Genomic DNA, 20812 nt, shown 5'->3' on the forward strand with positions numbered 1-20812 from the left:
GGGTAGGGAAACTCTGCACGGACCGTCAAAGTACCAACAAAGAAGAGCACGCACGGCTTCCGGGGAAGACTTTCAAAATAAAAGTCATCAACGGACATGCTTTTGTAAAATACAACTGCAGTGAGTTTAAAACGATAGATTGTGGAGTTTAAACTTCAAACTCTATACTGTACCACTAAGAGAAGTAATGAAAGTATACATAAATATATAAAATTCAAACCACTGCAAGAAATGCATTAAAATATATTTCCCTTTGAGGTGTCCCATTTCCTCAAGATGAACATTTTATATACTAAGCTATATATAAACTATATATTATACTAAGACACAAAGTGTTCAAAAAACCTTGTTGTCCATGATGATGACAAATCATGGGAATGTTGCTGCTTTAGAGTATCCTGGGAATTAATCACAATTGTAGAAAGAGTGATTAGCATGGATAGCCAGCGTACATCCTGCACCGTGGAAATTAATTTGTCTGTTAGATTTATGCAAGTAATTGCAAAGAGAAAGTAATGAACACTTAAAGAGAAGACAACACAATCCCTTCAGTTTTTTTATTAACACATATCAACATGTCCACTTAAAGGACTACCTAGCAAATATGTTCAGTTCTGCATTCGACTGAACACAAAAGGCTCATTTCTGTACATTGACTAAGGCTCTGTCTTTAGGGAAAACACAGGTTTCCATAAGGCAAACAATATCTAAAGGAATGATATTAAGTACTTTATCCAGCATGTCAATTTATATCTCAGCTCCTCCTGACAGACAGTACAAAGATGCAAGCTAGAAGCAATAACTGCCCTGCAATTTGAATTCATATTTTACAACCGTAATAACCAGTAAAAGGAAAAGGCAAGTATAAAATAAAATAATTTCACATTATCAAAACGATTCAGAGAGATTTCCTGTGTCAAGTAGGTTGTTGTACCAGCAGAAAGTGGCTGCAGCATCACTGAACCGATTCTGAATGAAGAAATCTAACAGGAAAGGATTTAGCATACTCTGAACATGTATATAAATCTTAAGTTAAAAAGAATATGTAAATGTAAATAAATATAATACAAGACAGCCACAGTTCTTAATCAGTGTGTATTGTTCTTCCCCAATACAAGCCTTTCTTTCTGCTGCACAGTCACATCTGGCAGTTTCATGTCACTTTATTTAACAGCATTCAAACCTCACAACACAAGAGAAATATGCAAATGTTTTGAAACGGACTCGTCAGTAATACTTTCTGCTAAAAGTCTCCGCATGAGAAAGCTGTGCACTGCTGAAAAAAAGCTGATCCTAAAGGGCTTGATAAATGTTTTCCACAGCACAACCGCTAGATGGTTGTGAATACTGATAGTAATGAGGATAGCTACTTCTTACAAGCAAATACCAACTGAAACCTTTTTGGTAGATGTATTCTGTAAATGTTTTCTCCAGTTTTTTAGCTTAGGCTCTACTGAAATGTGATAAAGTTGATTTAGTATTTCTGCAAAGTAAAACATTAAACAAAACTTTAAAATGATTAAATACTGCACTGTCAACTTAATTTGTGTAGATGCAGGAAACTCACATTCACAAGGCAACAAATAAGAGGAATAAAATGTAGCTGTGCAGTTTAATGTCCTGTCCTCTCCCATACAAAAAAATGGCAGGTAAACTCAACCTGTACAGTTAGTGAACACCAACAACTAAATGGTCATATAATGCATAGCCTTTTCCTTCAAAAACCCATAAAGAACACTGATGACACCCGTGCCAGACACCCGAGCAGTCAGCACATTGACTTAACTTTCCCCAACCATGCAAAACAGCAGCTTACATGAAGTGCCTTCATACACGCATAGATGCACCGCCCAATGGTGAAGGCAGCTTACAATTTCCAATTCCAAAACCTGACCTGAGTCTCAATCCAGACAGACGTACGGAAGTATGTTCAACATGCTCTCATCTCCATGCGGGTCTAAAGAAATGCACTCCGTCCAATCATACCAATTACCCTTTGTGTCATAGCAACCGTTAACCCCTGACCAGTTCTGTGAGTGTAATCTGTCCAGGTCTTCATTGATGACCTCTCTGCTGACCCCCGGTAAATCCTTTGCCGGGAATTCTGGTGCAAGCGTGTGTGTTTTCTTGGCATCTTTACTTTGGTGTTCCTCTTTTTTCAAGAACTCTGTCATAAAAAAGTGTGCACCAGGTGTGTGGGCCCCTGAAGATGTTAGCATGTTGCTTTGCTGGTTAAGGTACGACTGGATGATTTCGCTCCTCGAAAGCTCTTTCCAGTCTGTCTGCTGGAAGGGACTGGGAGGAATGGGTGGATTTTGTTTGGGCGGTTCGGACCACTGGGATTCAGGTCTGTGGCACAGTTTGACCTCCTCCTCCTCCTCCTGGCAAGGCTCTTTAAGAAAGGAGGGTTTGATCTGTCCTGTCACAGGGTCAAATGTCAGCCTTCTGTCTTTTAACCTGACTGGTTTAGTGTCATCTTCTACAGTCTGTCCATCTAACTTTAAAACATAGTCTTTAGGCTTGTGTTTCTGCCCTTTCCTTTTCCCTGTATTCATAACAGCACCACCATCTTCTAAATTGACCCCTTCACTGAAGGACGAGGCGTATGAGTTGTGAAGAGATGCATGGGCAGGCCTGCTTTTAGAGTCCAAATCTGCAGACCGCGAACTGTCAATGTGCAAACCCTGAACATAACCATTTATAGGCTGAGTCGAAGGCCCCGGCACAGAAGAGTCCACAGACAGACTCTGTGCTTGTGATGAAGTTAGTTTAACAGCTTCCTGCTTTGGAGTTTTAGGACTGTGCAAGGAACTGCGTGGGCTTCTGGCTCGGTACTGCCCCCCAGAGGCAGATTGCTCCTGTCTGGCTTGCTGCTGCAGAACTGATGTTTTCAGCAAAGAAGAAGTGCTAGGAGGCTTGCTGTATCCTGGGGCACTTGGATGAGGTTTTACAGCAATGATAGGGATTTTATTTAGCCGGTCATTGTCCAAAGGCTCAGAAATCTCCCTGTCTAAAGGCTGATGTGCACGCATATCTGTAAAAATTTCAGCACTACCGCCAATTCCATTGGTCAGCAGCTGTTTTGAGTTTTGTATTTTGTCATTGAGAGCCGTTTTGGATATCTTGGCTGGCATGAGCTGCCCTTCTTTCTGGTCACCCTTACGTTTCTTGTTGCTCAGTTTCTCCACCTTAGGGGAGGAGCAGTTATTGAAGTCATTTCTGTTCTTCAACTCTGGCCCAGTTTTTGGTGGTGTGGTGACAGCTGGAGAGGAGATGCAACCATTGGAAGACCATGATGCACCGGTGTTTCCTTTGGACAACACCTCACCCTTCCCTGGCTCAATAAGTTTCTGCCAGTTTCGCAAGAGCTTCTTTGCCCTTTTTGCAAGGTCCTCATTCTTGGTTTTCTTCCGTACATCATTGATGAGCTTGCCAAGACGGGTTTCCTTCAAGGAGATAAGATAGGTGTTAAACAGCCATTAGAAGTTGATTGGATTTAAGCCCCTTTAATCTTAAATGCACATACAATGCGCCTGAATGTAACCTACCTCCAGTGCCTCTTTGGTGATTGGATATTTCTCCAAATAGGAGATTACCTCCATAACTACCACCATGTTGCATATCTGCTAAAAAAAAACACAGATGTATATGTCAACATTCAGGTACAGTGGTTTGTATGTAGGTGTTAGTTTGTAATTGAGAACCTTGTGGGCCCAACATGCATAAACTCCACAGGCAGAGAAAGGTTAAGGCATCATTTGAATGGACTCTCAAAAGTGCACCTGTGATTCAAATGACAATGTTCTCATACTGGTTTCAGGTTCAGTATGACAAAACTGAGATTACATGCAAATTTTATTTTATCCCACAAGACCAGGACAGACCTGCATATATCATAACAGAGGCCACACATAATGCCTGACAAGACAAGTTTGTCAGTATGATCACAGTTGTACAAAAGATATCTAGAAGCAAATACATAACATCATTAAGTCATGTCCTTAAACCTTTGAACACACCAAAACAGCTGTCATCTCTACATTTCTCTTAACATGTTAAATAACATGTCCATCTTTAGTGTTTTTAATGATTAGTAATATCAGTACTAAGATAGCACTTTATTGATCCCAGAGGGGAAATTCGCTAACTACAAAAAAAACTGGTAAGTCTCTTGCAAAAGTTAAGCAGTGTTAAACATTTACTATTTGGCTGTTGCTCATCAGCATTAAAAGGTAAGGAAAGAGATATTACTTTAATCTTTGTGATGACGCAAGCTTACTGAACCCCAATTAATCACTGTCACCAAAGCACATATATTCACAGATTTACAATTCCTACCTTGGGGCGCAGTTTAGCATGTCTCCAGTCCTGAAGCACTTTGCATTTTACTGTATAAATATAAGCTAAGTTGACAACATCAACATTAGCTAACAGCATTCAGTTAGCCTGGCTCTGGAATGCGTGGAAACGGTTACTTTAGCTAACTAGTGATGTTAGCCGGCTAATTAGCAAGCAAATAACAACTTGCCGTAGATACATGAACTGCCCCCACTTTGTCAGCCCACTGTGGCGAGCCGGAGTCGGCTTGGCCTTGTTGTCTGTCTATCTGAGCCCGGTTCGTCCTCTAGGATCTAGCCGGCATACTCACATTGCTCTGGCCGTCAATGGCCTGTAGTAGCCGGTCTCTCATCACCTGCGGAGTGGCTGTAGCCGCTGTCATCGCCTGGCGGTGTCGCGGGTCAGGAAGGACCCAGACAGCAGAATCCCCCGAAGAGGCGGCGGTTAGAAACCTGCCGACACTTACAGGCCCGACAGAAGCTCTTCTGTGCGTTTAAGCATCATGTTTTATGATGCTTTTCTCTTTGTTTTCCTTCGCCGCTGTCACGTTTTAATAATGTTGGCGACGAGAACAGAAAATCCTCTCCAGGAATCGGCTACCCCCCTCGGCTGGTAGCCTCCTCCTCCTCGGTCCTCTCATCGGGCTTTTTGTGAAGCGCTGGCGCAGAGCATGATGGGAGAATTTTACGTAATCGACTGTTCACATCCGCGATATTGTTCTGAGAGACGGACAATAGCGTGGTCTGTACTGCAGAGGATTCTCAAATAGCTGTTATTTTGAATAATTGCAACCTGAAAGTGTTGCTGATTATTTCTGTCTTGGTTTTTGTCTGAAAAATTATGTATGTAGTATTATGATATTAATGCTTCTCCCCCTTTTAATGTAAATGTTATAATACTATCTCATTCTCATTAATTAAGAAAACATGGATATTGGGGCTGGGCAATAGGGCCAAAATTCTATATCACGATATAGGATTTTCAGAATCTCAATAATGATAAATATCACGATATAGCATGTTTTCCAATAATTTAAAAAATAATTAGCCTATATGAAATAACCACACGGTAAAGCCTATTTTTGGATTATCCTGTGTGAATAGAATATTTTACAAATAAAAAGTACTGAGTTTCCGTTTTCGCTTGGGCTGAGCCTGAGCCTTTTTCTGCATGTTGTGTGTCCGCCCTCTCCATGTTAATAAACAGTGTTTTCCTCAATGGTTCGCTGGTTTTGTGACATCACGATAGGGACGATATATAGAAAAACAATTACGATAGACATGTTCTTATCGTTTTGAAGATATATTGTCATATTGCCCAGCCCTAATGGATACATATGGTTATAACCATTCTTGGTAGGTCCTATTATTTGAAAGTACATACAATCATCACCATCATCTTATCATGAATAATGACATTGATGTCGGAAATGTACTTTTAACATTCAGCTCTATTGACAGACATCGGATAATAAAACTCTTTTTATTGTTAAGAATAAGGATACATTTACATAATAGTGGATATACATTTACTTACAGCACATCTGCCCAAGAGTTAAGGAACATGGAATTTTGTAAATCTGGGAGATTGCATTAAAACATTCTGTATTGACACAGTATGGCATAACAGCTCACAGGTACATTTGTTAATATTTGTGTCAGTTATCAACAACAGAGGAGTTGCAGTGACAGTGGGCGTTTTGACTCTTCAATCCAATTGAAGAGAATTGAAGTAATACAGATAAAAGGATATCCTTAAAGGAGGTTTCAGGGCTGAGCGGAACTGTTACATGATGACAAAGTTAACAAGCTCAAAAAAATAAACTCAATTAGTAAGAGCTGTACATCTTTTCACCCTATTTTCTCTCTAATAGGTACACTGATATGCTAGAGAATACAGGCCGTGTGCTGAAAGAAAGGGCACAAGACATCACATGTACAACAGAGGCAGGGGTACCGGTACAGTTACAGCTCATACAAAAAGGGAGAAAAATGTAACAACAAATGTAGGACAAAATAAATACAGCAATCCATAAATTCCTGTACAGTCAGAACAGATTTAAGCTTTGGGGTCTTAAGGAAATTGGAGCATAATTGCAATTAAAAGGGTCAAAAGAACAACAAATTAACTAGAAGTTTATAGCATCCATGTTGGAGAATCAGCATTTTGATGGAAGTCCTTCCCCCCATGATCATGATCCAAACAATCTGTGAAGATTAAAGAATTTCAGCTAGTTAGAAAAGCATGTTCATATGCCATTCCCCATTCTAAGAAATGTAAGAAATCACAAAGTGAAGCAGAGTTGAACCATAAGAGGCAGGATGAAGGAAGGAAAGTGGGCTTGCAAAACATGGATATGTAAATAACTGATGTGTATCAGATATCACATGCTTATAGATATTTTCATATTCCAACTCGAAACATTCACACACAAATGCAAATAACTTTCTTTGTCAATAGATTGTCACTCAAAAAAGAGGGAAAACATTTTAACCACTTTAAAAGTGATTTTTTTTGTTGCCCATTTGTTAACTACCATTTTTTGGAAAAGCTGCACAGTATGGGGATTTACCCCTTTAACATCCTAAGGTAGTGATAAAAATGTATCATCTGAAATTAAAATAACCTTAAAAAGTCAATATATATTTTCTGTGCTATCACAGATGTTTTGACTTTACATAGTCGACACAAAGATTAGACTTTTAAGGATAAAAGGCAGATGGTACCACATTTTCATGAAAGTCAACAAATCCCATAAGAAGACCAAAACCAACAGAGCATTAGTCCGTCCCTTAATACTTTGATTCTTCTACCCTGTCTGTGGCACTAAATCTTTAACCCATTTTTTTCATACTGACAGAATAAATCTTCAAAAGCTGGTAACAAATTGATAGTCTTCTGTAAAAAAAATAATAATAAAAAAGCTGAGGAAATTCCGAAAACAGTTGGGCACAGTTTTTTTTATGTTTCAAAAACAGGAATAAAATGTGTTATTGTTTGGGGGAATGACACAAAATAAAATACAGTGTTCATTGCAAAGGAGAAACGTGTCATAGGTTAACTACCACCATGAAGCTGTATGGCTCATACATGAGACAACAAATCTTCTAATAAGTAGGATAAATTCACTGTTGGTTTTGGTCTTTTCATGTGATTTATTGACAGTCAGAGATACAGAAGTTGTCAAATTTTCCTTTAAAGTAACACTTTAGGAGAGGATACACAAAAAACTAGCCGATGACTTTTGAGGTTTCTAAGGTCACAGCAGCAAGTCCACTATCACATTCAACCATAAAATGTCAACAGCAAGACACCAAGCGTACTTACACAATCATGCAGAACATCATGAATATGTTCCATAGAGCGATGAAGATCCGGAAGTATCGCAGACTGAGAAGAAACTCTCTGATGTTGTCACCTGAAGGAAAGTATAGCCTAATCATTTTAGTGGCAGCGTTTTGACAACTATAAATACAAGTGATACACACTGTTCGTTGAAATCGCTCTTTCTCTCTTCAACACACCTGTTGTCGGTGATCCGGACTCATCTCCAAATCCTTGGGACTCCTTCCTTTTACTGCAAAACATCCACAGTTAACCAATTGATTGAATTTTGTTATTTGCTTTGCTCTTAGGTTAATTGCTGTTACGCCAACGTTTATACTCACAGCTTGAAATTCAGCACAGCCCCCGCATTCACCAGTAAGGTCCTAAACAGCACACAGAGAGAAACTGTTTGTTGACAGGTAATGGTAATGATATCTACCTTCACAGCTAACGCTAGCTGGTGAGCTGGCACTAGCACGGAGCTAGCGTGTCATTTAGCTTAATACACCGCCGTTTAACTAACAGGGCACAGTAACACACAGAGAGAACATTTTGATTAAAAAGCGAGTATATACTTGTTATATACGGAAAAAACAAACAAATTACCCGAATATCAACAGATCTCCAATCATTTTGTTCACATCACATCACAGAGACGCCTCACTTCCGTGTTCGTTCACGCAATCAGGAATGTGACCAATAGCAACGTTTTTGTTTCTTTTGGTTTCTTTGCCCTCATGCTAGTCTGCCAGGTTGTTACTGTCAGGCCTTGGGCTCCTAGAATTATCCGCCAAGCAAATTATAACACATTTCTTCAGTTATAGCAGCAATAAATGATTAAGTTCTAGCTTCAAGGCTAGTTGGGGTGAATGAGATGGGTGCTGTACGGCAGCTAAGAAATTCGTCCTGAAAGACCCCATTTTGGAGGTTAGAATATTATATATCCCCAATAACCGAGCAGCTTGCGCCACCCGTAGGCTTCCGAGGTAACTTCCATAAGATAATCGTCATTAATACTATAAAAAAAACAACGTCTGAACTTCATGTATTAATTTAGACCTGTTTGACCTGAACACCTTTTAAATATTTGAAGGATTCCTCTATAGGCAATAAAATCATGTCACAACAGGTAGGCTTAATGTTGCAATACTGAAATTATGTATTTGGTTCCAATATACACATTAGAACCATTTAAATTCATAACAAATACATTTTCACCCGTCATTAGCTTTGATTGACAACATTTTAAATTGTGTGACTTTGGTGTCCCCTGGTGGTCACGGAGATCGTTGCTCAGATTATTTTTTTCAAGCGATAAAAGCATAAATAAAGAAATACATACATTTAATACATTTAAGAATATATTAATACCTACTGTTGTTTATTTATGTAGAATTGGTATCACTACGCCTTTAAATGCAACATTTCTTCATCATGTGGGGGAATGTAAACAGTCGGTGATATCTCGTACTGCTGCCGAGCTGTATGTTTAGAGCCGATCATGTGGCTGTGAGGCAGCCTCGGTGCAGGATGTGATCCGGATTGTGTTGTGGATGTTCTGATATAAAATTTATTTAATTTATTTATATAGAATTTATCTCTGTCCGTATCTTCTGCGTCTCCAAACATCTAATCGCATTTTATGGCTCTGTTTAACAAATGGTGACATCGATGAAGAGCACAGGAGGACAAGCCTTTTGTTTTGAAATTTCCAGCAGCTGACATGTTTGACCTCCTGTCGCGGAGCAGCTGGCACGGGGCACAGATGAGGATGATGATGATGATGCTGAGGCTGTGTAGATGAGTGGTATTAATAGGAGGGCTTGAGTGTCACACAGGCTTTCACTGTCGAGACCGGGGGGCTTTGGTGGAGAGTCGGCGGACCGGGTTGGGGGGGCTCTTCGCATCCAGACTGCGCAGTTGGAATAAAAACAGGGATTTGCTGTTTACCAGACGAGCAACATGGACGTGCTGGCAGTTCTTAATTTGGGCGATTATGCCCAGGCTTTCTCCAAAATGGGAATGTTTCCTGTGTTTGATGTCGCGTATTACATCGTGTCCATCCTCTACCTCAAGTATGAGCCAGGTCAGTGTACTTTACACTTTTATTTTTGCTTTATATTAGCGTTGTTTCTCAGATTAAGGGTATGTTATGTTTGTTATTTTGGTAGGTCCACATTGCAAACACATGTCCTTAAACATGCATTTATTTACAGCAACACAAAGCAAATATACAACTAGAATAACACATTTCTAACATGGGAATTTAAAACGTAAGCCATTAAAAGTTATTTTATAAGATAGAAATTAGATGCCTGTAACATTAACTTTCTCTCCTGTCTTACACTGCTGTAATATCCCTATAGGGACTTCTGTTGCTGTTATCTTTATCCTTATAAAGCATGACCTGTTACATAAAGTCCAGCAGGAGCACTTGCAGCTCCGCTTGCTTGGTGTTGGGGAATCTCGGTTGCTGCAGCAGTCTGACCTCATTTACACTGAGGAAATCACTGAACTGGATTAAACCACTCAGCTTTGGGTAAAGCCTGATATTTTCCAGGATCTTACTCCTTTGAGCAACCGAGCCTGAGGAGGGTGAAACATGAGAGAAAGCCTGCGCATACCAGCGACTTAGGCAATAAATAGAAGATCCTGAAATAGACAGTGTCAGTGGGCCTCTGAAGCCCCTCTGCTGCACTCTTTTCGGCTGCAGTGAGTGTGTTATTTACATTGAGTGTTAAACATGAAATAAGATGTCGAGCGAGCAGCTCAGCGTGCCTGTATTGTTTCAGGATGCGTGTATCTTTTAAAAAATCACACACCAAAGTAAAAGTTAACTCTGGCATAAAAGTTCAGGCATTGTGACGTCAGCTCGACCTTCAGTGAAGATTGTTGGAGCATCAAACACATGTCAACCTCGTTAAAAATCTTGAAAGTGTACAGTTGTCTCATATTTAAATGGGCCTGATGTCCGCCAAACCCTTCAAAAAAAGGTCAAAGTTCATGAGAAAATTAAATTTGATCACAGATCTTAGAAAGTGCTGTGTCTCCAGAGGGAGCTGTTCGAAGTCTAATTACACATCAGCTGCCTAACACACCTCACACTCCGATCATACTTTTGGGGACTGAGCTGCATCGTGGGCGATGTAGATACAGTGTTTGGACAATTAAAGAATATATCTCTGGTTCTGCCTTAAATTTGATTTTAAAAGCAGTATTGAACTATGCAGTGTGAGAGGGACATTGTCATAAGCGTGCAATTGTTTAGCAAACAACAGTTTAAAACTAGCATTACATGCCTGAATCTCATACATAACTTTAGCAGGTTGAGTTGCGTTGTGGGTGACGTGGGCACCAGCTTTCGGAAGAATGGTAAATGGACCTCACTTACATAGCGCTTTCCTAGTCTTCTGACCACTCAAAGCGCTTTTGCAAAGTGTCACTCTCCAGTCTGGAACGTACTAGATTCATACACTTATGTCCTCGGGAGCAATTTGGGGTTCAAGGACACTTGGACATGTAGACTGTAGCAGTCAGAGATCTAACTGCCAACCTTGAGATAGGGAGTCGACCGACTCGACCACTGAGTCACAGCCGCCCCAAGAAGAATGTATGGGATTCAAAAAGAGAAGATTGGTCTGATTCTGCTGTATTGAATTTCTAAACACACATCCACCGGTTACCACTGAATCCTTAAAGTAATCATTTAACAGTCACAGCTGATGTAACCCGTTAATCAGAGCGAACACATGCATGAAGACATGTATAAACATAGTAATTACTGTCCCCGAGGTTTTAACAGTATTAGGGGTAAAGGGTTTTAGATGGTGGCTCTCACATTTCTTATGGTAGTTGAGGTAAAGAGGATTGGCTCACCTTCCTTTAGACACGTTTGTTGTATTTTGTATAAATAGACAGGGAAAAAAAGAAGAAACAGAGACAGAGCTTATATTTGATCGAACAATCCACATATTTGCTCGCTGTAGTGTTTTATCAGACCTCAGGCTAAATGTAACATGAGGCTACCAAAGTTGACTGAATTTGACTGTCAAATGTCGCCTGCTGACAACATTTGCAAGCTGGTCTCATAGTCACCTTCCCTACATGTGTTTGAGTGGAGAGTCCTAGTTCGCAGTACATGAGAGGAGAACATGAATGAGTTTTTGGGGGTCAACATGGGCGGGGAAGGAGAGACAAGTGTGGGGTTAAAGGTTAAGGCAGGCTTTACAGTTGAAGGCAGGAGAAGCAGTTGAGCCGAATATATTTATAGGGCGACATTTCTCAGGATCAGATTGCTTACAAACTGAGCTCCAGTCACCACGACACCCTCACCCACCTGTTGTCGGAGATTTGTGCGGTGAAGCAGCCGCACTCTGTTCACATCTCGATTTACTGCACGTCTCCACCAGTGTTCAAATCTTTACCCGCATGAAACATAGATACAGAATCATATCAAATGTTGTATAGAAATACAGAATATTTGTTCACATTCATACAGATTTCATACATCATTATAGAAATTATATTGGTAAAAATGTGCCATATTTTGGTATAATAGGACTCCTCAGCAGTGACGGAAAGTAAAGCCTTATTGAGGTACATTGGAAGTCTTTTTTTTAATGCTATTTAGTTTACACTTTGGTTGGAGGGGTCCTGTGTGAAAGCCAGTGGAGACACTGTTGGTTAATGTTAGCTTGCTAGCTAGAGATATACAATTTACTTTCTTACAGTTGGAGTGTTTGAATTACATTTAGCTCAATGTTAGCTGGTTTCTTACTTTGGCGTTAGGTTACAGTTTAGCTAACCAATGTTAGCTAGCTAAAGCTAACATTTGGCTTTCCCAGTGTTTGGTAGTTTGTTACGCTTAGTTCTTAGCTGCCTTTATGACCTGGAGAAAAAGTTAACACTCCTGATTGTCATATGTTAATTGAACTTTCATGTAGTTTGTTAACTACTTCAGACCCTGTACCTGTTAGCATTATCCATCCAAGGGTCTGCCTCAGTTTGTCAATTAATCCTCCTACTGGGGATGGTTAACATTCGACAACTTACTTGTGTGAAAAACTGTTTTCAGATCACTTACTAAAATAAAAGTCTCAGTTGCACACTACAGAAGAACTCCATTAAATAAATATGAAGGTATTGGCAAAGAAAACATCAGTTGAAGTACTCATCATGGAGACTGACCCATGTAAAAAAAAAAACTTGTTGCGTTAGTTATCTCTGATAGATGAATTTGGTCCCGCTCCTGTTCAGGCCAATCACAATCGTTAATCTTTAAGGAGCGAGTTTTAGCACTGTTGTGGCTTGACTGTAAAAAATCAAGATGGCTGCCGCTGATGTGGAACATTCTGAGTCCTCCATTGTGTCAGTATTTAAACAATAAGGAGCTGGCTGAAACATAAGGCAAAAAGATGAGTTTAAAAGTCCAGTGTGTGTAGGATTTAATGGTATCAAGTGTTGATGGTGGACATTGCATCTCTTCTTAACGTGTAAGAGAAATCCATGGAATATGTTCAGCTGTCTCACTATCTTGAGCCAGCAGTTTGTCCTCTCTGGGCTTCCGTAGAAACATGGTAGACTCTGTTGAAGAGGACTTTCTCTCTCTCTCTCCCTCTCTCTCTCTGTCTTATTTTTAGCTGATACACACTGATTAAAACATACTAAATTCTATTTCTGACAATATCTGACAATAAATCCTCCCATCTTACACACTTTCAGTTCAGACTTAAAGGCCTGAATCAGAGTCCGACTGTCTGACGCGAACAAGGAGATTATTCCAGAAGAAGGGAAGAGCTAGAAGAGACATTTATCCAGTGTTGTACGTCCCAGAAATAATAACAGATGTCTAAAAACAATCTAAGCAGTTGGTGGGTTTAGAAGCCAACACCAGTTTAGACAATGTATTCATCATATATGAATACTTTCTGTGATTAGGTGGATAAATATGCTGATTTAGCAGTGGTTCAAAGGTCATCATTATCTGTGTGTGTGGCTGTATCTGTTCATCCAGCAAAAAGTATCCCTCTCTATATCTGTGTACAGATAGATGTGTTTATCATACAGGATGTCACGTAAAATTAGTCAAATTTTGTATTTTTTTAAACCTATAATTTATTGAGGATACAAATGTTACGCCTATAATGCTTCAAATTGATGAAATATTGGCTTTAGATTAAATGTGAAAAATAATTCCATCCTCATTTTGTTCTTTTCATCTCTTTTTTTCTACTTAATAATATTAAACAGGGTCATCAATATGTCATCAATATATATCAATAGGGTTGAAGAAATATCTGTTCCCATCAAACTATTTGTACTTTGTATTTGTATTAGGTGTGTCCCAAAAGTATAGCTGTCATGTTATGGTATGTATTAACACATGGGATAGCACATAATAAGTTAGTGCCATAAAGCTACTGTATATATATAAACCTTTCTTTCATGTCATAACTTATATATGTTAACTTATTTATTAAAACCAGTTTGTAAATAACGTAGTATAACGAGTTGTCTGTTCTGCTCGGTTTACTTTAAAGACTCAGTCATTTGTTGACTGTCAGCTCGCACGTCACTGCACAAGTCAATATTATGCTATGATAAAAAGGCGGATTATCAGGGCGTGACTGAAATAGTCGACTGGGCGTGGACTAAGATACAGCTCATACACACATAAGGGATCCACTGATAGCTGCTTTAAACTGTCATTGCTAACAGTTTTACTTCATAGAAACCCATTGAAAGTCTTTAAATAGATAGCATCATGATTCCTTTTAATCACAGTCCTGGTTAGGTCAGGTTATGAATTGAAATTGAGGTTAATAAATGATTTTGCAATAATCCGAGGCATACATTGATGTCTTTGTTTTGATACGACAGTCTGGAGCGGCCAAAGTACGCGTCACTTCTTTGAAATTGTTTTACCACAATGTTTCTCTATTTCTTCTTCTTTGTTTGAATTATTTACACATATATTCATACATATTGAGCAAAAACATTCAATGAGTAAATTATATTGATTAATGATTGAAAAGGCCTCTGATTATCCCAGCTATCCCGGGCAGGAAAAACATGCAATCAATATGTGATTTGTAGTTTTTCATGCTATATTTTTGTAGTCATTGTGATGCATCATTGACCAGGTGACATTTGAAACTCAACAACACAAAAACCTTCACAGGGACTCCTTCAATTCCTCCTCTCCTCACATCTCCTCCTCTGTGTTGCAGGCTCGGTGGAGGTTTCTCGCAGGAGTCCCGTGGCCTCCTGGCTCTGCGCCATGCTCTACTGCTTCGGTAGCTACATCCTGGCAGACATCATGCTTGGAAGCAGCCCCATCGACTATTTCCAACACAACAGTCACATCCTGCTGGCCTCCGCTGTGTGGTGAGAAAACCTCAGCATCACATCACATAATACTTAATCAAACTTAAAAGACTTGATATGTGATCAAAGTATTTCCTACCAGCCACCAGATGGAGGTCATTCCCGTGGTTGACAATAATGAATTATATTTAATCAAGTAGGGGCTGCACAGGGGCGGTGAGCTAGAAGGTTCCTGGGTCGAATCCCAGTGAGGAGATAGGGGGCCTTTCTGCGTGGAGTTTGCATGTTCTCCCCGTGCATGCGTGGGTTCCCTCCGGGTACTGCTCCCTCTCACAGTCCAAAGACATGCTCGTTAGGTTCTGTGATTGACTGGCGATCAGTCCAGGACGTGCCCCGCCTCTTGCCCAATGACAGCTGGGATAGGCTCCAGCCCCCCCCCTCAACCCTGAACAGGAGTACTTTCTTTACAGGCTGCCTTAAACTTCTTACCTGCTACAATTACAATACAGATGTCAATATTGTACTTGTACAAAATCGTGCATTCATCTAACACCTGGAGTTGCTTTGCTGCACCTATCAGATATGATGCAGTATAACAGATGAAATGAAAGTAGTCAATTAATCGATCAGGTGATTTTGCAGAAAATGTATGGTCTTTCTGCAAAACGCTAAATATTGTTTCACCTGCTAAATGTGAGGATTTGCTGCTTTTCCTTTATTATTTTAACTGACTTTTTATGGGGCGCTGGTTTAGCTCAGTTGGTAGAGCATGTACAGAGGCTACAGTCCTCGACGCACTGATTATTCGGTGCATGTCATCCCCCACGTTCTACTCCCCAGATTTCCTGTCTCTTCAGCTATCCTAAACAATAAGTGCAAAAAATAAGAAATCTTAATTGACTTTTAATGATAATAGAAAGTCAGCGGGTTGGACTGCTGATTCGATTAAACAAACATTGTAAAGGTGCGACCTGTTCGGGACACAAACCAAACAATCCAAACCACTGGGAAGATAATCAGCATGTTGGTACATAATGAAAATAATCATTGCCTTGTATTCAAATAAAAGAAGCTCATTAAAATGCTACCACATTATAAAAACATTCATAATGAAATATAGAATATAAGAGTTACAAGCGCTCTTTTGACACGCAATGAGTCATTTTGCTACTTACACTTACAGCACATTTTGGGAGTATTTTTCAGTGTGTTATTAGTGCTGTTACCGAAGTAACAGATCTGAGTTGCTCTTCAAGCAATGGTTAAAACATCTAAAAAAGCATCAGCTGGTAATTAAGGTCACGTGACTGCTGATATCAACCTGCTAATATGTCCAGTAACTAAATGGTTCGTTTCTTATTCCTGCTTTAAACGGGAACAGAAACAAGTTTTTAAAGGATCAGTTCAGGCAAAACTAAAAATACATTTACCCCGCATATCACAGCTGTATACAAAGGTTTCATTGGCATCTCTTGGCACCCCCTCCTCTCACTCTAACATCTCATCCTCCACCATCTTCCTCTCTGTCTGTGTCATTACAATCACAGGTACCTCGTCTTTTACTGCCCTCTGAACCTCTTCTATAAGTGCGTGGCCTTCCTGCCCGTCAAGCTGGTGTTGGTCGCCCTGAAGGAAGTCGTCCGCACTCGTAAGATCGCGGCAGGTGTTCACCACGCCCACCACGCCTACCACCACGGCTTCTTCATCATGGTCATCGTTGGATACGTGAAAGGTCAGCGTCCTTTGATTTCACAGCAGGTTGTTGTAAATGTATATGAGTCATCATAGGAAAGGTTGGGGATTTGTTGATTAGTTGTCAAGAACTAAATGAAGTGCAAATATTTTCATAATTGATTAGTCAGTTTGAGTCATTTTTTAAAGGAAAACACGCCAAATTCTCGGATTTCCTCTCCTTAAACATGTTGATTTTCTGGTTTCTTTACTCCTCTATGACCTACATAGATCTAAATTTTTCACTATTTTCTGAAATTTTTATAGATTTTAATTTAGAAACAGCAAACATATCAAACCAATCAACAATGAAAATAAATTTATTTTATCAAAGTGTAAAAAAGGCCTATCACAGTTCCCTAAAGCCAATGGTAATTATATCGATATCTTTGTCCCACCAACTCTGCAGAACCTTGAAAGATTATTTTAGCTATTAAATAAGTCATTGTGCAAAACAGGGTGGCATCACCCGGAGGTGCGAAGTGCAGAATAAGATCAAATAAAATAAATAGAATAAAACAAGAATAAATAGATATAAAAATTGTCAGCTACTTGTTTACACATGTTGTAATATATCTGTAACCTATTGACCAGAGATCTGTAGCTGATCCAGCTTATTGTCCTTTGAGAGGAAGGACTGCTTGTAGAATCATTTTATTTGAAAAGTGACGTTAAATATGTTAAAGAAGAAAGGGTGCAGTCTGCTCTGCTCACCATAGCGGCAGCTCTCTGCGTTAACAGCTGCATTCAGTGAGTGCCACCCTCAGCAAACGACACAACCGCCATATTTAAACATGAATGAATGACGCATGTGAGCGCCGGCGTGCACGTGCTTTTCATTCATGTCAAAGTAAGACAGTACCAGCGATTACCAGGTTACTCTTAGAAACCAGGTTACACAGGTAACGTTATAATCACTAATTTATATTAAATCCATATTAAAGTCAAAGTCTCTTCAGCTCAGTTTGACTTCATTTTGTTCGAATCTGTCTGTAGATAATGTTTACCAATCCAAGTGTTCAAAACACAGCAAAACGTTTAAAAGGAAAAGGAGCAAATTATTGATTTGTCACGTCGTCTCTCCTCCGTCGGACCTGCAGGCATCCACGTTGAGAAAAGCTGAAGCCAAATAAGAGCAGTCACACGAGACACAGACTGTTTTGTCCTCATTTTTTTCCACTGTCTATTTTTATTCTCGCAGGCTCTGGAGTGGCTCTCATTTCCAATTTTGAGCAGCTGCTGCGCGGCGTGTGGAGGCCCGACACCAACGAGATCCTCAACATGTCATTGTAAGTCTGAGTTCATGCTGCTGGGGGGGGGGGAACATCCGTCAAGATGTTTCCAACCAAAACCCAGTGACGAAACTAGGATTTTAAGAGACGTGATGAAAAAAGTGGCACAAAACACGGCCAGGTTTTGAAGCCACTAAAGAAATATTCAGACTCTGGCTCCCCCTAGTGGTTACATGAAATACGGCACTTTGGCAGACTGTAGTGCAACTGACTTTCACAAAGTCACTGTCACATTAAAATCACTAACTCCTTAAGGGAAAAAAATACTAGACACGTTATTGGAGAACATTTAAGCTTAATTCAAAACATTTTTTTCATTCTCCTTTGTGTTTTGGATGTTTTAACTGTTTTATTGTTGTACATTATGTGTGGACCCCATTAAACCCCCATAAATGAGAGGATTTCAACAAGTGAATTATTTTATCTACCACTCTTTCTGTGATGTCTTTATTTTGATGTTTTATAAGAGTTTGTCCTTCGTCTCTGCAGCCCGACCAAAGCCAGCCTGTACGGCGCCATCCTCTTCACCCTGCAGGAGGCTCACGTGCTGCCTGTGTCCAAAGGCACCCTCATCCTCGCCTTCACCCTCTTCATGGCCACAAGCAAGGTGAGATCGGCTGCTGTGTGGAGTGTAGTAGATATGGTTGCTTTTCTGATTTATTCAAAGCCTGGTTTATAATATAATGTGCTTTGTTGGACACTAGATGACGGTGTTTTGTTAGTGTGAAGGTTTATTACTTGTTTGTCCTCAGGTGTTTATGACCGCCCGACACTCTCACGGCTCCCCCTTCGCCCTCATCGAGTCCTGGGTTTGCCACCTGCTGTTCGGCTCTCCTCTGGGTGGATCTGAGGAAGACCACCATCACGCCCCCGCCGCCGCCCCGTCTTCACCTCTGAAAACCAAGGAGGAGCTGAGTGAAGGCGTTCGTAAAAGGAAGGCCAAGAAAGCTGAGTAAAAGTGCGTCTGCCTCGGCCTCCACTTGATGGGACTTCCCATTCCTTTCCAGGGAAAGGGTCAGTTTGATGTTTTTCCAGATGAAACCCTTTCTATTAGAGCAAAATGGTGCTTTCTGCATTTACACAGCACAAGAACTCTGTAAATACCACGGCAAATGTTTCACACTTCAACCCAAACCAGACATTTTGAACCTATTTATTTATGTCTGTGAACATCTGCAGCTGTGCTCAACACTGTGTGGTGATCCATGTTTGTATCAGGACGGCCTCTGCTACAAATCAAACCTCACCTCAGAGAGGAGGAGAAAATGTTCCTAAATTTAGCCGACTCTCAATCAGAAATTCAAATGTGAATAAAGCATTATTGCTGCTTTTTACATTGAGATAACAAAATCATGTCTTTAAATAAAATCAAGAGAAACACTGTGTCGTTGTGGTTTTTACTTCTCTTTCTGATTTACTCTCAGTAGTAAGAAATGGTCATAAAAAGTTCTGAATTTATCTGTACTTTACTCGAGGCTCAGTTGTAGATCAAGCAGTAGGTTATGTATCTTGATATCACATATTAAAGCAACATTTCAGCAGCTGTTAGATATTTGATTTTTGGACACAGGATGCTCTGACATATATTTAAGTACCTTGAAGTATTTACCTGTTTGGGCTTATCTACCTTTCATCACATTATGATGATTTAAACTTTAAAAGGAAGGCCCCAGCTGGGGAATCAAACCCAGGACTCTTAGCTTCCAGAAGATGGTGCTAACCCGAGCACCAACCAGCAAAGCTAAATGCTAACCTGTTTGTGTATATATTATATTACCTTTATCACACTATGATGATTTAAAGACAGCCTCTTGTTGGGAAATTGAACACAGGGCCATCTCTCTGAAAGGCAGCAGTGTTAACCCCCTTACTAACCTGCCACCTTGAAATGTTTACCTGTTTGGGTACATGTACCTTTTATGCCACTGTGAAGATTTAAACAATAGACCAGTTCCTTCTCTCTGTGAGGCGATGGTGCTAAAAACCTATTTAAAAAAGTAATCAGATTACTTTAACAAAAGTATTCAAATTACTTGTACTCTCCCGACCAACCAAGCTCCGCTATCCCTCGAAACCAACGCCCCAGTACTGTCGTATGTACATTGACCGAAGAGCCGACGACCTGACCAACCGTGCTCCACTCAGAAAGGCCCCAACCAGCTTGAACCCAGAACATTTATGTGCAAACCATCGCACCACCCTGTTGCTGTGCTGTACTTACCTGTTCAAGTTGATCTATTTTCCATTATATTATAATAACTTAAAGAAATGCACTACCCATATTAGTGTTTTAACCAGGGTTGGATTTGAACCAGAGTGTAACCATACACTTTGACATATGGGGCAGGTGCTCTATCCACTGAGCTAAGTGAGTGCCCTTCCTGAAGGGGGTCCATCAGTTATTTGAACTGATTAAACCTTTTCAAAATGACAACGTTAAATGACTGTTCAGGTAAGGAAAACATAACAGGCGGGGAGTCGAACCCAGCATGTGCAGGACAAAATCAGCAAAAAGGTAAGAGGTAAGGCTTTGTCCACAGGAGGCGCCAAAATCAACACAAACAGAAAGTTCCTCTCAACAGCTTTAAACAACTCGTATCCCCCTCCAAGTGAAGATGCAGTCATCCAGGTGTAAGGGAGGGGGCAAGCCCTCCGGTCCGATGATATGATACACAGTAAACTGCCTTGAAACCATTTAGTGTTCATGTTTGATGTTTGGAAAGCTAGCACTGTGCTTAACTTTCATATCACCATCCCGCTCTGTCTACAGTCCGATAGTTTAGGTTTCATTTTCCTTT

General features: G+C 40.1%; 3 protein-coding genes across 3 annotated transcripts; 1 reads left to right on the forward strand and 2 right to left on the reverse strand.

The window, feature by feature from the left end:
• Positions 1 to 552: 552 nt before the first annotated feature.
• On the reverse strand, positions 553 to 4929 carry LOC138607457 (mediator of RNA polymerase II transcription subunit 26-like). Its single transcript, XM_069680069.1, has 3 exons — positions 4649 to 4929; positions 3549 to 3623; positions 553 to 3446 (listed from the first exon to the last, which is right to left on the reverse strand). The coding sequence occupies exons 1-3, from the start codon at positions 4718 to 4720 to the stop codon at positions 1902 to 1904; spliced, it is 1692 nt and encodes a 563-aa protein (XP_069536170.1). The 5' UTR covers positions 4721 to 4929; the 3' UTR covers positions 553 to 1901.
• Positions 4930 to 5801: 872 nt separating this feature from the next.
• smim7 (small integral membrane protein 7) lies at positions 5802 to 8354 on the reverse strand. The gene is made up of 5 exons (XM_069680228.1): positions 8272 to 8354; positions 8007 to 8048; positions 7863 to 7915; positions 7666 to 7756; positions 5802 to 6545 (listed from the first exon to the last, which is right to left on the reverse strand). The coding sequence occupies exons 1-5, from the start codon at positions 8295 to 8297 to the stop codon at positions 6530 to 6532; spliced, it is 228 nt and encodes a 75-aa protein (XP_069536329.1). The 5' UTR covers positions 8298 to 8354; the 3' UTR covers positions 5802 to 6529.
• A 922-nt stretch (positions 8355 to 9276) lies between these two features.
• Positions 9277 to 19386, forward strand: tmem38a (transmembrane protein 38A). Its single transcript, XM_069680164.1, has 6 exons — positions 9277 to 9751; positions 14895 to 15051; positions 16539 to 16723; positions 17924 to 18011; positions 18504 to 18621; positions 18767 to 19386. Exons 1-6 carry the CDS (start codon positions 9628 to 9630, stop codon positions 18968 to 18970), a joined length of 876 nt encoding a protein of 291 aa, XP_069536265.1. The 5' UTR covers positions 9277 to 9627; the 3' UTR covers positions 18971 to 19386.
• Positions 19387 to 20812: the final 1426 nt, after the last annotated feature.

The sequence above is a fragment of the Semicossyphus pulcher genome, unplaced genomic scaffold (genome assembly GCF_022749685.1).
Source record: "Semicossyphus pulcher isolate SPU_LCO1_2020_fin unplaced genomic scaffold, fSemPul1.0.p SCAF_4, whole genome shotgun sequence".
NCBI classification, from domain to species: Eukaryota; Metazoa; Chordata; class Actinopteri; order Labriformes; family Labridae; genus Semicossyphus; species Semicossyphus pulcher.